The sequence below is a fragment of the Hemicordylus capensis genome, chromosome 15, assembly GCF_027244095.1.
Source record: "Hemicordylus capensis ecotype Gifberg chromosome 15, rHemCap1.1.pri, whole genome shotgun sequence".
In the NCBI taxonomy this organism is placed as follows: Eukaryota; Metazoa; Chordata; class Lepidosauria; order Squamata; family Cordylidae; genus Hemicordylus; species Hemicordylus capensis.
This window is the reverse complement of record NC_069671.1, coordinates 135,664-152,942: the sequence shown is the minus strand read 5'-3', so window position 1 is coordinate 152,942 and position 17,279 is coordinate 135,664. Positions and strand designations below refer to the sequence as shown.

Below are 17,279 nucleotides of genomic sequence, written 5' to 3'. Positions count from 1 at the left end.
GTTGAAATGGGCCCCAATGAGGCAGGCCAAGGGGGGTGTGTGTGTGTGCTGGCTCCTTGGCGCACATCCCACACACCAGGTGGGTGCCACCAAGGAGAAGGCCCTGCCCGGTGACGGCGGAGGTGGCCCTTGACCTGCCCAGGCCTCCAACTGTTCACGGCTTTCAAGGATCTTGAACTGGACCCCAAAACAAACCACCTTGAACTCTGGCGAGAAGGAATAATCGGGCTCAGCAGGTGAGTTGTGCCAGGCCAGGAATCTCTGGGCGCCTCCTTCCTCGCGGGAGGCTCTTCAAGCGAGAGCCCTTCACCCTGCCCAGAGGGGCCAAGGTCGGGCTGGCAGCGCCTCACAGCCGCTTCCTCCTCCCCGCTCAGGGGGCTTCTGCTCGGCCGCCCTCTCTGGCGCTGCTCCGACGACGAGGCGCTGGCGGGTCTCGGGGGGCGCAACTGGGGCGCCCCCTTGAGCCAGAGGAGCAGCGAGGAAGAGGAGGGGAGGACACCCCCACCCCACCCCACCCCGCCCCGCGCAGGCTGCTCGTCTCCAGCGGTGCGCAGCAGCAGCAGCAGCCGCCGCCACCTGAGCAGCCCCCCCTCGCCCTGTTGCCATGGCAGCGGCAGCGGCGGGGCCGTGAGTGATGGCCGGAGCAGCTGCCCCAAGGCTCTCTCCATCAGGCGGCGGCGGCGGCGGGGGGGGGGCCTGACGGCGGCTGTAAATCGCCCGCAGAAAGAGGCGCAGCCAGCAGCCCTGCGGGGCCGGCTCTCTGCCGCCCGCCGGGAAGGGGCCCCGAGGGAGACGAGGGGACCCGGCGGGGGGGCTGCTCTGCCTCTTGTGCCGGGTCTCTCCGCGTAGCTGCTCCCCGCAAGGCGGCCCTGGCCACACACACACACACACACACACACACACACCCCTCCCTGCAGCAGCGGCGGCGGCTTCCCAATCCCAAGAGCGAGCCCGGCGCGCGTTCCCGGCTGGCTTGGGCGGCTGATTCGCGGCCAGGGTGAGACGAGGCCGCCGCGCCGCCTCCTCCCCGCAGTCCCCTCCCCGCCACGTCCTCCTTCCCCCGAGCGCTTTGCCGCGAGCGGCGGCGGCGGGTGGATTCCTGCGCGACTCGGCGAAAGTGCAGCGCGGTGGCAAGAAGAGTTAGTCTCTTGCCCCGAGGAGGCCGCTTCGCGCTTGCAAGCCCCTCGTGGTCCTGCAGGGAGAACTGTAGCCCCCCCCCCCACGAATTAGGAAGGAAGACACGCGCCCGCGCACAAGAGGCAGCGAGAACAAAGCCGCAGCAGCAGCAGCAGCAGGCGCCAAAGGAAGCTGTCGCTTCAGGCCAGACGCCTGGCGGACCCAAGGGGCCGAGCCTGCTCCTGAGATTCCAGGACACGGGGAGCCGCCTTCTCCCGGGTCAGACCCTAGGTCCATGGAGCTCAGTCTTGTCTGCGCGGACTGGCAGCGGCTCTCCAGGGGCCTTTCCCAGCCCTCCCTGGAGACGCTGCCGGGGAGTGGGGGACCTGGGACCTGCTCCTGCCTGCAGGAAGGAAGATGCTCTTCCCCTAGCCAAGGCCCGGTCCTCTAAGGGGACCTATCTTCTCCTAGCACTCATCCAAACACAAACCAAGGCAGGCCCTGCTGAGCAAGGGGGACAATTCGTGCAGAATTTGACACAGAAGAGGCCGGTGAGGAAGCGGAGTTGCTGGAGCACCCGCCGGATTCTGGAGTCGGTGAGGCTGCCACCCTAGAAGCTGGTCAGCCCAAGGCAGCGGTGGCGGCTGCTGAGCCAGGGGATCCCCAGACCCTCCCCAGCATTCCCAAGAGCAGAGATGGCCACCAGTCGGAGCTCAGCCCAGAAGGCACAGCAGCACAGGCCCAGGGCCGGCAGGGGAAGGCCTCCCTCTTCTACTTGTGAGGAGGAAGCAGAGAGGGCTGTGAGGAGGGGGAGGGTGGTGTGCTCAGGATCAGGGCCAAAAGGATGCTCCAGGAAGGGGTGGGGCAAGAGAGGTCGCCCAGTTTGTGTCTGTTGCTGGTGCAAAACCTCCTTCTGCTCTAGTCCTGGGCAGCTCCTTTGCTGCTGCTGCTGCTGCTGCTGCTGCTCTTCTCCTCTTCCATGTTCTCCTGCCAGGGAGTCCAAGCTACGCCCCTTGCGGTGACAGCTGGAAGCAGGACCAGTGCATGCAACTGGGCTCCACCACCCAGCTACTTGGGGGCCACAGGAAGCCCCCAGCCAGCCCTCATTTGCATAGCAGCCTCACAGACTGGCGGGGGTCACTACGTTTTCTCCCAGGACTTACCTGTGCGTCAGACACATGCCAACCTCTGGGAACTACTTCCAAAGAAAGGGGGCTGGAACAATCCCTACTCTGAGGAAGGGGAGAGGAACAGAGATGGCACCCTCGGGTGGGGAGAAGATGTTCCATAGGAGACGCAACAACATCCCTGACAAGAGGCCGTTCTGCATTCCTCTGCTATAGCGCTGGGCCATCACTCAACCGGCTCAACATCACGGAGCCTTCCCGTTGCCAAAGGGAACTCCAACCAGAAGGCTGAGGACTCTGACACCACCATTCTGGCTCACAACCGCTGCTTTCTCCCCCTCCCCTTGCAAAAGGACTTAATCGCTCCGGCATTGTTTGACATTTGGGTTTTACTCACTGCAGAGCAGAAAGCACCACTAATTAGTTCTGGGTGTCAGTGGAGTAGCACGAAAGCTCCGGCTTTTATGGAGTGCTGGCAGCGGCTCTGGCCAAGGCCTTCCTACAGTCTGGCGGGGAGGACCCAATGCGAGTCCAGCTCTCCTGCCTCCCCCCCCTCAATTTTTGAGATGTTCCCACAGTCAACAGCAAGTCCCAAACTGTGCACTTGAACAAATGAAGAGATCAATAGATCAGTCAATAAAATCATGAAAGTCTCTGAAAGCCCAAAGCATCCATGCACAGAGGAAACTTTACTCTTATGGTGCCTTTGTAGGAGTCACTGTTCTGACTTCCCTCCCGCCACTCAGCCTGGAGGCTGGTGAGTCTGACCATTTCTGCGCTGAATGCAACTGGATCATTCAGTCCCTGGCAAGGAGAGATGTGAAGGCCCCAGGAAAAACAGGAAAATTTCGGGGGGGGGGGAAGTATTTTCCCCCAAAGGATTTTTTGTTTGTTTTCCACCTTCTTTACGTCAGCTTATGAGGTCACCCAGCATTCTGTGTGCATGCCCCCCTATCAACTTCACAACACCTGGACCAATATGAACCAAATCGGGTATAACTGTAGGGACACCTCAATGGCGTCATGAGTGATGATGTCATCCCCTCCCCCCGATTCAAGATGGCAGATGTGTAAACGTTTGAGGCTCAAGTGGGCTAATTTGTGAACCACCTACCTGATTTGAAATTTTAAAAGTTGCTACAGCTGAAGGGATGCCCCAATGGTGTCGTTTGCAATGATGTCATCCACCCCAATTCAAGATGGCAGATGTGTGAATGTTTAAGGCTGAAGTGGGCTACTTGTGAAGATGATAGTGAAAGGGAAGTAGGCAGATTAGTTCTTACCAGAACACTGGAGGAGCACGTGGAAGAACTTGTGGATCAGCTAACCAAGGCTAACAAAATCTGGTGCAGTTGTGAGTGTTCCTGTGGTCCCCTGTCCCCATCAACTTCGCAATGCCTGGACCAATATGAACCAAATTAAGTACAGTTGTAGGGATACATAGGGACACCTCAATGGCATCATTTGCAATGATGTCATCCACCCCAATTCAATATGGCAGATGTGTTACCAGAACTTGTTTCCTGAAAAATGGGGGGGGGGGGGAGAAAGGATGAAATATTTTCTTCTGGCATTATGAATAAAATATCTAAGAAAAGACGTTCAAATATATTCATATAAGGAAAAGTGTTCTGTGCTTTACTTGCCTAAACTTCTTGCTTGCTTTAGATTCCTTCGTCTTCTGCAGCTTGCGAAAGAAAGTGGCCTATGTTTGGAAATATACCAGATCAAGAAATAAACAGAAAGGTAGAGAGTCTTGTCTCAATTGAGGCACTTCATTTTTATCATCTTAATTACTTCGGAAAACTGAAGGATCAAAAGCAGAAACTGCTGAAAATGAAAGTGAGACTAAGTTTAATGTGGCAAAATTGTATTCAATAAGTCTCTCCTCCTTCCTCTTTTTCTGAATGTGATGGGAAACGCATCACTGCCAGTAATGACACAAATTGTTAAGAGTGTTATTTATTCTTTATGTAAACTGCTTTGGAAACTTTTGTTGAAAAGCGGTATATAAATATTTATGTTTGTTAGCAGACCACAAGTTGAACATGCAGCTGCTAGCAAAGTGCATGCAATCTTAGGGTGCCTTAGCAGAGGCAGAAGAGTGCCAAGATCCCTCCAGCTGAAGGAGCAGATTCATGCTCTACTGCGCCTGGCAGCAAGTCAAGAGCCAAGGGGCTGGAAGGACAAGGGAACAATTTCCCAACTGCAAGAGTTGTGCAGCAGTGAGACAGCCGGCCTCAGCGGGCTCTCCTTCCCTGGACGTTTTCAGACAGAAGCTGGGGAACCGTCTTCTCATGGGAGGCCTCCAAGGTCCCTTCCCGCAAAAAGTTAATCTAAACTGGCTGGCAGGCCTGGTGCAGGGCCTCAGAAGCGGAGTCTGGAAAGCAAGACCCTTCTTGGCTCTGCCAGGCTCCAGCGATTGCCCCATCGCTGCCTAGGACGGCTCCTTCCCCATCCACACTGGCTGACCTGCAGCGTCCTGCAGAGTGAACCAGCTCAAAGCTGAGCGGTGCCCGTGCGTGAAAGGCTCTTCCCCAGCAGCGCGCCAAGGCTGGCTGCATTCCTGCCACTGGAGTGACTCCTTTCGGTAGGTCAGAGAAGAACTGCAAGGCCCCTCGCTGGACTGACACCCTGAACGTGCCTCCATCCAATTCCTTCCCCATCAGGCAACCGGCAACCAAGGCTCACACCTCCCACAGGAACTACCTCCTTGCCTCACTCTCAGGTCTCACCCTGCCCCGACAAGCCCCTCCTGAAACAATAGAAGGGCTTCCCAAAAAACATTCCAAGGAGAAAATCCCCCCTTGGCATCACAAGGCTGCAGTGAGAATTAGATACAGCTGCCTGGGTCAGACCTGAGAGGAGCTACGGCCAGCTTCAGGCTTCTGGGTGTGGGGACTGGATTTCGAAGCACCCCAGCGGATACCTGGGCCACTCCGCGCTTGGCCCAGCAAAGAGGCTGGTCACCTGGGTGGCCCCGCTCCGCCCCCCCCAAGCTCTGACTGCACAACTAGAAGTCAGCTTCTGCCCCAAAGGAGTGAGCCTCTCTTCCGCCAGGTGTCAAAACAAAGCAGCCGCTGTAATCGTCAGGCTCTTAGGCAAAGCTGCGGTGCAGCCATACTTGGGACACACTGCATGGCTCTGGCTGGCCTCTCCCAAAAAGCGACTGCAGAGGCTGGAGAACGTGGAGAAAAGGCTTGCAGCAGTTTCTGCAGGAGGCAAACGGTTAAAGCTTTTGACTTTAGAAAAACATGGCTTTATGAGGGCATGAAATGCGTTCTCAACAGTATGCAAGATGAGGATGTTTCCCTCTCTCGTGACATGGGCACCTGGAGGGGATCAAATGATACTGGCTGGCATAAAGGACTCACGGAATGCAGAATTAACTTGCAGAATTCTCTGCTCCTGGATGCAGAGCTGGGGATGGTGTGAGAGAGCCTTAAAGAGGCCCTAGACAAATTCACTGGTAGAGCCATCAATGGCTCCTAGATATAATCACTAAAAGGAGTTGTTTTCATTTCCTGTAAATGTAAATTTCCTCGTGAGCAAAGAGGCACCTTTTCAAAGTGGCGATTCTCTTGACTGAGCAGGGGGAGAGCAGCTGGCCCTCTCCGTCCCCAGCACAGCATCTCTCCTCCAGGGGGCTGTGGCTGGGGTCTGCCTTCTGCTTCTCTTTAGATGGCGAGCTCTTTGGGGACAGGGGCCCTTATTTGTTTATGTTTCTCAGTGTAAACCACTTTGGGAACTTTTGTTGAAAAGTGGTCTATAAATATTTGGAGGAGTAGTGCAAATTCCTGTCCTCAAGGCATTCAATATCCTCTGGGATAACCCTCCTACCTACTTGGTACTCACAGTAAACGGGGGGGGGGGGGGAGGTTCTGATCCTCAGCTGTTTCTTTTTCCTTGCTCTCCACCCACCCCCCTTCCTTGGGAGGGCTCTTGCTGTCAGGACTTCCCCACAATCGTCTTTTTCCTCTGGCAAAGGGGGTGGCTGGGTCCATTCCTTGGCTGGCATGCCTGGGAAAGGGGAGAGTCCAGGTACAATGTGCAGGAGCTTGGGAGTTGGGCTGTCAACCACTCACCATCCTGCTCTGCCCCCTAACCCTAACCCTTACACCACAGAACTAGGCCCAAACCCTTGACTGCTCTCCAGAGGTCCCACAACCCCCCAGACTGGAACTGGCAAAAGGGAGGAAGGGGCAGTAGAAACCAGGCAGCCTCTGTGGGGGGGGGGGCTCAGAAGAGCCTGCAGCAAGTGTGTCATGGGAGGTGGGGGGGAGGCTGCGATCATGCCCGCCTGTGGCTGGCTGGGAGGCACAGGAGCCCGCCCCACCCTTCCTCCCCCCCGTGAGCAGAGGCTCATCAATGAAGAACAAGCCCCCTCCCGGGGCAGAAGCAGCAAGATCCGGGCTGGCTCACTCTCGGGAAGCTTGGCTGAACTTCTGCCTCCCAGCTGCAAGGCAGGGCCAGTCCGGGGAGCTGTGGGTGCCTCCGAAAGAGGAGTCGGGCGCCTTGGCCTTCTCCTGGCCTGCCTGTCAAGGAGACCTCGCGCCCTGAACTGCTGCATTCAGAGCTCCCTCGGCCACCAGAAACCAAGAAGGCCCATTTCGGACGGTGGTCCACCGGATGCCTCTGGAAGCCGACAGGCAGCCTCTTGCCATCCCGGAAGCGCCATGTCAGGTGGTCCACGATGGAAAACGGGCGGTCATCAAGCCACCTGGAGCCAAGTCCAGCAGGGCTCGCCTTGACCTTGACCGGCTTAAGCTGGGGACACGATGGAGGTGCATCTCCAGCAGATCCCTCTTGTTGTGAGCAAGAGGGTGGAGAGAGTGTTGTGCCATCTGCAGTGGCGAAGGTCTTTGGCCCTTCTGGGGACGGGAAGGGGAAGGGGAAGTGGACACTCTGGGATGCCGCCAGGCGCCCCTTGTGCTGCCTCAAGGCTGCAGGCGAGGGGAGGGCTGCTTGGCCAGGCCCCAGAGCAGCCCCACCGCCCAAGGGTTAGGGTTAGGGTTGCCAGGGCAACAGCCAGGCTCCGGCCTTGGCTTCAGGGCTCTGGCCCCAGCCGTCCTTGCCCGACAGCCCAGGGGCACCTCCGTTGCCTCCCTGTAGACCTGACAGCCCACCCACCCCCACCCCCACCCCGCCGGCTTCAACCACTGCTGCTGCCTCCCTGTGGGAAGATCTCTCTGTCCCTGGTCCTGCAGCCGGCTCCACTTTCAGTGCTAGAACAAGCGGTCTGCAAGCATGGAGCTCCCGGCTGGGCCCTGGGCAGGTCCCCTCAAGAGGATCTCTGCTAGGAAAGGCCTCTTGGCCTGAGCAAAGAGCTGCTGCCAGCCAGAGTGGGCACTCCTTGGCTAGACAGGACCGTGGCCGGGCTCCGCACAAGGCAGCTGCACTGGCTGTCTCGGGCCAGACCCCCCCCCCCCCGCACGTGCTCCCCCAGTCCTGCTGCCAGTCCGAGCAGGGGCCCCATGTCCTTCCCCACACACTTGGCTCGCTACAACCCAGCAGGACCACTGGGAAGGGGGGGGCAGCGAGGGAGGAGAGCAGGACCCCCCCCAGGAACTCACCCACAGAAACAAAAGGAGCGATGAGATCACGCTCTAGATGTGTTCCTCAGCAACAGGATTCTTTTAAAGAAAAAGTAAACAATTTCCCCAAACTGTACAAGCTGTCAAGAAAGGCCACACTGAACTCCTGAGGAGTGAGTGGCTTCCTCTGCCGGTTTAACAAGGCCTGGATTCCAGCCAGGAGAGAGGAGGGAGATCCCAAGACACTAACTGATGAGCCGCGCTGCCTTCCCGCTGTTTGTCCAGGGTGCTCTTCTTCGGGCCGGGGGTGGGGCGCATTCACAGGCGGGGATCAAGGGGTGCCCCCCCTTGCCATCTTAGTTCTCAGCTGGGGTGGGGAGAGACGGGGAGGGTGAGAAGCAGGCTGCACGCCTCCCGCGGGGAAAACCCTGCAAATGACCTGAGGAAAGAGACACAAAATTATGACATGCTCCCCACCCTAAAAAACGCTGCCCATGAGAAAGTTCAGCAAGAGGAGAGATGCGTGCACATGCGCACCCCCCCCCAAAACAATAACAAGACTTGCATCCATTTGAGGCCGGCAGATGGAGGGTGGGAGAGCCGGTCTGTGATGGCATCCATCAGGATCTCCCCACCTCCCTCCCCAGCAAGGAGTGAAGAATTGGGCTCGGGCGGGTGGGGTGTGGGGGGAGGCAAGGCAGGAAGTGGGTCGGGGAGCCCGCCTGGGCGATGCATCACGCTCAGCACGGCGCCCGGCATTAAACATTCACCAGCCAGTGAATTTTCAAGGGATTTGTAGTAATTAGATGACAAAATGCTGGCAAATCTCAAGCTTGCCGGAGACGTTACTCAGGGGTCAGGGACTCAGCTCTGTGGGCTGGGTAATTTGTAAATGTCAATCACGCTCAGCCATCAGAGCCATCGGGGCAGGCAGCTCGGCCCCAGCGGCGGCTGCATCCTGACCGAGTCCGAGGAGCAACCAGCAGCCCCCGCCCCGACTTCTCCCTCTCTCGCCCGCCCCAGCCGCCATCACTCCACAGGCCTGCCTGCAAACGCAGATGCCCCTCGAGCCCCCCCCCGCTAAACAGGCCTCTTCTCGCGTTTCCCCACCGCAGGATCGGGACTGCACAGGACCCCCGCCCATGTGCCACCCCAGTCCCAAAGAAACCACCATCATTTGCTTGGGGAGGGGCACGTTTGTGCGTGAGGAGAAAGGGCCAGATGCCCCCCTGTGCTGCGCCCCACACCTGACGTGCAGCAGTCCCCACTGGAGCTGGCCCCACTGCGGTCATTTAGGCCTCTCACTCCACACGCCTAGGGCCAAACCAGGCAAAGGACCGAGCAAAGGCATGGCCTGCCAAGAGCGATGGACCCTGGCAGCTGGCCGGAGCAGTCTAGCTCTGACCCTCAGTTGCCTGGGGGCCAGCCGCGTTGCTTGCGTGCCTCCACTGTGGGCTTCGCCTCTCACCCACCCACCCACCTGGCATGGCCTGGCTCAACAAGGCAGTCACACTCCCTGCCGCTGAGATCCGGAACAGGGGTGTTGATTGGAAAGAGAGGGAGTTTGGGCCACTGCTTAACTTTTAGGGATGAAAGATGGTACATGTTTAAAGAACACAGCAAAGGGTTGTTTTTTTAAAAAACCTGGGCAGAACAAATGAAATCTCAAACACTCCCACAACACTATCTATCGCCCACTGGCTGAACTCTGGTCCTTGAGGATGCAACTAGACAAGGCAGTGCCTGGAGTGGACCCTGCTTGTCTTGAGAGGGGGAAACACACACACACACACACACCCTCTCTCAATAGCAGCTGTGGCAGTTGCAATTGTGCTCCAAGGCTGAAGGTCAACCCTCGCCCAGTGCGGTAGCCTCAGGGAGCGGTCTTCTGCCGAGCCAGACGCCTGGTCCTTCGAGCTCAGGGCGAGTGCCTACACAGACAGGCAGCAGCAGCTCTCCCGGGAGACAGGCGGCTGTTCCCTGCCCTCCCCGACAAGGCTGCCAGGCACTGGTCGCGCTCCACCATTGCATTTTGGCCCCGAGTGGAGCGGCACCCTTCCCCACGATTGCGGCTACCAGGAAGCCGATCATGGATCTTCCACGGCCCCATCTCGTTTGGGCCCCAAACCCTGGCCTGTGTCCTCAATTTGGGGGAGGATGTTGCTGAAAACAAAGGCGGGGAAGTGACGAGCAGGAGGGGGGGGACCCATGTGGCACAGCGCCTGGGGGGCCCCTCAGCCCTGGGACTCCCCGGGCGGCTGGCACTGGGCAAGGAGAGAGGTCAACAGCTCAGCTCCTCCACCCCAAGCAAGGACACCGCCCCGAGTACGAGCTGCCTCCAGCAGAGGGTCTGCAGACGGACAAGCCAAGGCGACCTCCTTTGCTGCTGGCGGTGGCATCCCCAGAGGCCAACTCCCCCATCTTTCTCCATGCCCTTGCCCAAGTCACACCCACTCCCATGAAGCTTGGGCCAGCGAGGCTCAGGAGGGTCTCTGCGTGCAGAGGGAGGACTCGGGCACGGCCCCCATTCCCGGTGCTGCTGCTGCTGCTGCCGCCCCCCAGGCGTGAGGGGCTCCCCCTCGGGGGAATCTGCCCTTCTCTTCCCCAGCAGACTCACTCAGTCGTGGGCCAAGATCTTCCCCAGCACGGGGGGGGGGGGGGGGGAGGAAGAAGTTCTTGACTGGGAGCCCAGAGGGAGCCCCGGGAAGGCTGCTCAGTTGTCCGCCTGCCAGCTCCGCTCTCCCCTCCGTCTGCTAACAGAGCGGCCTATTACTTTCCTGGCACTCCGGCCCTGGTTTGCATATTTCACGGATTCAGGTCACAACGCGCGCACACGCATGCCAGAGCCAACGTCTGTCGAGATTCTCGGCCTCTCGCCCAGCTCCAGTTTGAGGTGAAAGCCTTCCTTATTAGCCAATTTGGATACCCATTTACTGTGAATTACTCAGCCTGATTATTATTCATGAATGGATAAATCTGAAATCTCAGCTCCCTGCGATGCCATTCCTCTCTCCCCCTCCCCGAATGAATACATTTAGAGAAAAGCCAGAGGCAGCCCTGCAGCGCCCCTCCTGCTCAGAGATGCCAACACACCACGGCTTGAGCAAAGGAGCCCGCCTGCCTGCCTGCCTGCCGCCCTGGCCGGGGCCCTCAGGTCGGAGGAGGACCCTAACCAAGAGGCCAGAGACCCCTAGCCCGGCAGCAGCAATCCCAGGACAGAGCCCCAGCTCAGACCTTCCTGCTCTCGTGCTCCAAAAGAACACTCCGCTCCGCCATCTCTTCTTGGGGGGCGTCACTTTGAGCCTGGGGAAGAGCTCTGTGCAGCCGGAAGACTCTTCATAGGGCTTTTATAGCTGGGGCCTTCCTACAATGACCTGAGGGCCGCCTTCGTTGCCTTGACTTGTGGAGCTCTTAGGGAGGTGGCTGGTCATTTTGGAGCTGAGGTGAATCCACAGGATGAGGAATGGTTTTGCTGACTCCACTGGCTGTGAGTGAATGTCTTAAGTGATTGCTGCAGCCCTCTCTAAGCTAATGGAGAAGCAGAACCTAAATCTTTCAACGGGAATAAAGAAGCCAAGAGGCCTGTAAAAGCAAGGGCGCTCTTTCTGGATCTCTCCAGACCAGAGAGATCAAGAAAGTGTATCCATCTAGGAGAAACTGGCACATGGACCAAGACCTCCGAGAGAGACAGGAGAGGCCAGCTGGCAGGGGTGCTGGGACTTCAAGCCCTTAATTAAGAATGAATCTTCTTCCACTCCAAGTAATTAAAACTGATGTGCAAATTCTCGCTAAATTCTGTCGGATCATAATATTTTCGGGAGGAGGTTTTCTCTCCCACACAAACTAAGGAGGAAGGTCAAATTCTTCTTTCAGCAGAGAAGCCTCATGACAACAGATGGTCTCCATGGAAACATTTGCCAAAAAAAGGTCAAAGGAATTCCTTTTATATATAAATCATTAACAAACAAACACAAACCCTAAACACCCTGCTGAAGGAGATAAGAATCATTACGAGGGAAATAGAAAAATCTTCATTAAAGCTGAAGAAGAAAAAGAAGAAAACCCAAACAAGTGTGTTCAGGTGGGAAAAATCAAAGGGTTAAATTAATTTCCCATAAAAATGTAAACTTCAGAAGGCTCTGTGTTCTCCCCCCCCCCACCTCTGGTGCCTTTGAATGTCTGACTGGCAAGCATTTCATATTTCAATCTCAGCAGAACAAATTGAATTAGATGTTGAAACCCAGCTCAGCTCTGTTCACGAAGGCGACCTGCTCTGCTCGCACTAATCCTTTGCCTTGCTGCTGCAGAGCAGAGAGGGTCTCGGGGAGGAATCCACCCTGCCATGAAAGGCAAGAAGGGGCTGGGCGGGGGAGGAGAGAGACAGACAGACAGACCGGCCGCCCCCACCTCTGGCCAAGATCGGCACCAGGCCCTTCGAGGCAGCCATTCCACAGGGCAGCCATGAGGGCTCTCTGTCGCCAACCCTAGACTTGCACGCAAAGTCAGGAGCACCACCCCTTTCTGCCTGCCAGACTGGGAAGTGGCATGGTCTCTTTGAAGACGTGTGCATGAATTCCAGAGCCAGCCGGAAATGGTGTGGAACTGGGCTCAGCCTGCCTTCTTCCACACGATCCTGCCCGCCCACGGAGGTCTGGGTCCCGTCCCTCTCGGAAATACTGCTAGCAGATACCCGGCAGGAGCCTTCTCCGCTGCCACACTCAGCCTGCAGAGCTCCCCGCGCCAGGAGGCAGACTGATGCCCAGGGAAGACCGCTTGGCTTCGCCATGCCTTTAACACAGGCGAGCCATCCACAGAGGGACCCGTCTCACACAGACCAAGTCTGGCCATGGTTCCCAGTCACTCCAGGAGCCCACACTGACTGGTGGCGGGGGCAGCAATCCAGGGCTTCAGGCGGACGTCTTTCCCAGCCCTTCCTGGAGATGCTGCCAGGGATTGAACCCAACATAGGAAGCTGCCATATACTGCGTTGGTCCATCTAGCTCAGTATTGTCTTCACAGACTGGTGGCGGCTTCTCCAAGGTTGCAGGCAGGAATCTCTCTCAGCCCTATCTCGAGATGCTGCCAGGGAGGGAACTGGGAACCTTCTTCTCTTCCCAGAGCGGCTCCATCCCCTGCGGAGGGGAATCTCTTCCACAGCTCACACATCAAGTCTCCCATTCCTATGCAACCAGGGCAGACCCTGCTTAGCTAGGGGGACAAGTCCTGCTTGCTTCCACAAGACCAGCTCTCCTCTCCAGGACCCAAGACCTTCTGCATGTAAGGGAGGCCCCACTCTCTTGCTGTCCCCTTGTATCAGCATACAACAGTGCTGATAGAACAGTGCTTGTTCTGTTTCGCTGCCCATCTTCCTCCTCCTCAATGCTGTTTTTTTGATTGCACTATTTACTACCTGTTTTAAAAAGAAGCTGTTTTGAGGGCCCTTTTGGGAGGGTCAGACAACTGGCCTGTGAGGAGAGCTGGCCTTGTGGCAGCAAGCACGACTTGTCCCCCTAGCTAAGTAGGGTCTGCCCTGGTTGCATTTGGATGGGAGACCACATGTGAGCACTGTCAGAGATTCCCCTCCGCAGGGGATGGAGCTGCCGCTCTGGGATGAGCACTGAGGTTCCCAGTCCCCTCCCTGGCAGCAGCATCTCCAAGAGAGGGCTGAGAGAGACTCCTGCCTGCCACCCCGGAGAAGCCGCTGCCAGTCTGGGTAGACAATCCTGAGCTAGATAGACCAAGGGTCTGACTCAGAACTCCCCACCCCACAACCCCCTGGGGTTAACCAACTTAGGGGCCTCCTGTCCTTGAGGCCGCACCTCTGTTGGTCTTTGAAGGTTGGTTGACGAGTAACTGGAATTGCAGCCCAAGGACTGCTGAGATGGTTGGCTCGGGGTGGGGGGCCGTCTGCCCAGCTCCCTCCCATAAGCTCTACTGCTGCCTTTCGGGCTCCCCAGCACAAGCTTCCAACCACCTTCAAAGCAATTCCTGAGTTACTCGAATGTTCTGGCCTGAGCCAGCCTAAGCCAGAAGCCACTTCTAGGTGGGCATTTGGTGGGAGCACAGAGACAGGCCTTTCGTGGGAGCCGTGCTGCTCGCCTGCTCACTGAGCAAAGCGGCGCCTTTTGAAAAGTGGCGTTTCTCTTGACTGAGCAGGGGGAGAGCACTCGGCCCTATCCACCCCCAACACAGCAGCCCTCCAGAGGTGGCTGCTGCTGACTAGTCTCTGTCTTGTGTTTCTTTTTTAGACGGTGAGTCCTCTGGGGACAGGAAGCCATGTTATTTCATTTTGTATTTCATTTATTTATATCCACGTCAACCGCTTTGGGAACTCGGGTTGAAAAGCAGGAGAGACACACTCGTCGTATCTGTCTCGACCTGAACATCAGGACTTGGTGGAACCTCCCTTGAGCCAGGAAGGAGCTCAGCCTCCGCAGAAGCAGCCGCCGCCGCCGGGCGGGCGGCGGCGGCCAGCGTGCTCCAGAAGTGCCTCGGCTGCTGCAGCCCAGCCTCGGGCTGGCTGGAGCTCCCTCCTCTCGCTTCTCTGGGACCTGGAGCAACGAGTCGGCAAGTCCCGTCCCTGGCTGCCCTCCGAAGGAGCCGGGTTTCTCCAAGGCCAAAGCACTCCACACCCCTTGGGGGCAGCAGCGCCCCCCCCGCCCGTCTCTGGGTTTCGGAAGTGCTGCTTCCGTGCAGGAGTCTCCTTGCCGGCTTCCTGTGCCGGAAGGAGCCACACGATGCCCGGGGGGGGGGGCGCTTCACTCCGCCCACTGGACCTACGGTGGGGAAGGGGCAGCAGAGCCAAGTAGGGGCCACAGCAGACGAGAAGACGTTCCCAGAGACACGGGTCAGCCGCCTCGCTCTCGTCTCACCCGCTGCGTATGCGGAGACCCCATCAGGACTGGGACTGTGGCATGCGGGGAGGAGAAGGCTAACTCTGGCCACCCCACAATCCGGACTCCCCACCCCCCGCCCGGTTGCCACTTGCCTCCTTTGGGCACCAGGGGGGCTTTCCAGCTGGGGGGAACTGCAGCCATTGCGCGTGGAGAGAGTCGATCTGCATCAGGACTGTTGCAAGGGCAGAAGATGCAAGCCCTCCCCTCCATGCTGGGGGGTGCCAATCCAGGTCACCCCCACCTCGCAGCTGCTATTTCGGAAAAAACCCGAGAGAGACTGCGGCGGAGCAGGCATGGAGCACCCGGCCTCATTTCACCCTCAGCTGCCCAGAGTGGAAGCGGGCTGGCTCCTGACCCTGGCCGGGGAGCACTGGGCCTGAGCGATGGGCCCGGAGCACGCGGCATTGAAACCAGCTCGAACCGGGAGCCAGACAATCCAGACTCTGCACCAAGGCGAGCTGCAACCAACCCCACTCTGAGCAAGTCCGATTTCTAAGAACTTCTTCTGCATTTCCCCCGAATTCTTTCCTGCAGTTTCGTCAGGGCCAGAAGGGGAGAGAGCAAGGAGTCACGGCGGAGAAGGGAAATCCCGCCCCCTGGAGAGCCGGGCCTCTCCTCTAGCTCCTGAGAGTACAGCTGGCCTCCGACACTGCCGGCAGCGCTGACCGGAGCCACCCCACACAGCACCTGCTTTCCCGGCGGCTGCTGCTGCCCCGCTTGCTCCCCCCCCCCCACCGGCAAGCTGTCCTCTCCAGAGGAAGATGTCAGTGGCAGAGGCACCCTGCAGTCACAGCACAGCCAGGCCCTGCGCGGCTGCCGATTCCAGAGGCCCAGTGGGAAGCAGGCAGTCACTTAACCTGGCAGGGATTAATCCCGCAGTCCTGCAGAGGCGTCTTCCCTTTCATCAGCAGAGCCGGCCTCTCTCTCTCTCTCTCTCTCCCCCACCAAAGGAGGCAGGTGGAGGAGGAAGGCGACTGGCCAGCTGTGCGCCCAGATGGAGAGGAGCTGCCGTCGCCCAGGAGCTGACAAAAGCCCAATCCGCTGAAGGGCTCCGGCTGCCTTCGCCGCCGTCCCACTGCTTGGCGCATCAGCGGTGAGGGAACGGCAACAATAGGGCAATATCTGCACGAGGCGAGACCGGCCGTGCGCTCGGCTCCTGCCGCCCAGATGCGGAGCTGCCACCCACAATTGCCAGCCCTGTGGCCGTCTCCCTCTGTGGGGATCAAGGCGGAGGGGGGGGCGTCTCTGGGGTGCAGGGCAGAGCCGCCACACAGGCTTTCCAGGCAATCCAAGGCAGCAACCCACAGCCCGGTGGGGAAGGGGCCAGCCCGGACTGCCTGCCTTGCTGGCCGGGAGGGAGAGACAGGCTCCCCAGAGGGCTCTGGCTCCACAGCAGCCCCACTTGCAGCCCCTCCCCTCCTGATTCTGGAGAAGGCCTTCCTGGCTCAGTGCAGCCGGGCCAAATCCTGCTTCTACAGCATAGAGAGGCTGGCTGGCTGGCTGGCTCTTCCCAGAACAAATGGGCTGGTTTCCCCCAAATCTCTGGGGACAGGCTTAGGGTGCTCCTTAAAAAAAAAAGCGGGGGGGGGAGACCATGCCAATTCCTGCACAGCCCCAAGGCTAATTTGGTGTATTATTGATTTCAAGAGAGAACCCCTTGGAAGCACACAAGTGCCACCACCACGCGGGTCTAGCTTTCCCACAAGACGTTTCGAAAGACCCAGCAGGCACTGGGCCCTGCCACTACCCACAACAGTCTGCAGGCGACTGGATGGTCCCTAAATACAAAGCCTCTCCCGGCCTGTAGCAACGGTGTCTCCTCTGGAAGGAGGCTGAGCCGGGGCTGTGCCTGGCATCCAGCCGCTCCAGGAGTGGCGCTCCAGCCCGCCTCCTGGGAGAGCTGCCGCCCCAATCGGCCTGTGGGGGATGCTTGGAGGAGGAGGAGGCTGCCCCACCGGCCCAGATGGGATGCCCACGTGCAGAGTCTGGCAAGGGGTGGGGCGGGGCACACCCATCAGCCATCGGCCAGATGCACCAAGGGAGGCTGCGGCAGGGAGAGGACCCACCAGCTTTGCCGGGAACCGAAGTGGCTGAATGGGAGAAGGCCCAAGGAGCTGACAGGGCCAAGGAAAGAGGGCCCGCCACATGGGGCTCGAGAGGGAGCAGAGGAGCAGGGAGGAACCGGAGGCACACTGCCTTAGCAGGCCATCCGCAAGAGAGAGGCGACCAACCAACTGGAGAGGCGCGCTTGCCCTCTCTTCCGCACAACCCTACCCCCCCCCAATACCTCCACCTACCTTGTGGCTTGGGGGCAGGCAGGGGTCCTAGCTGCTGTCGCCCTCCTCCTCCTCCTCACCCCCTTCTCCCTCCTCCAGCTTCCCCAGGATGTCTTCTAGGACAGCTGACCGCTTCTGCTTCTTCTTTGTGGGGGAGTCTGTGCGGGACAGAATGAAGTAGAGGATCAAGATCAGCTGAGACGAAACCAGCAACCGTGCAAAGACCGCTGGCGAAAATGTCTTTATTCCAACCCGTCTCGAGAATCGCTTTCTCAAGGAATATTTGCACTTTGCCGGAGAGAGAAGTGTATTCTTGCCCAAGTGTGAAGC

The 17,279-nt window shown here is 58.5% G+C and overlaps 1 protein-coding gene across 2 annotated transcripts in view; it reads right to left on the bottom strand.

Moving 5' to 3' along the window:
• Nucleotides 1-7,848: 7,848 nt before the first annotated feature.
• The window catches only part of RBM19 (RNA binding motif protein 19), a 63,102-nt gene continuing 53,671 nt past the window's right edge, over nt 7,849-17,279 (bottom strand). For both annotated transcript variants that reach the window (XM_053279659.1, XM_053279658.1), the window contains 2 exons: nt 16,971-17,107; nt 7,849-8,216 (listed from right to left, as the gene is read on the bottom strand). In XM_053279659.1, coding sequence (XP_053135634.1) covers nt 16,998-17,107 — 110 coding nt within the window. In that variant the 3' untranslated portion in view covers nt 7,849-8,216; nt 16,971-16,997. The remainder of the gene's footprint in view (nt 8,217-16,970; nt 17,108-17,279) is intronic.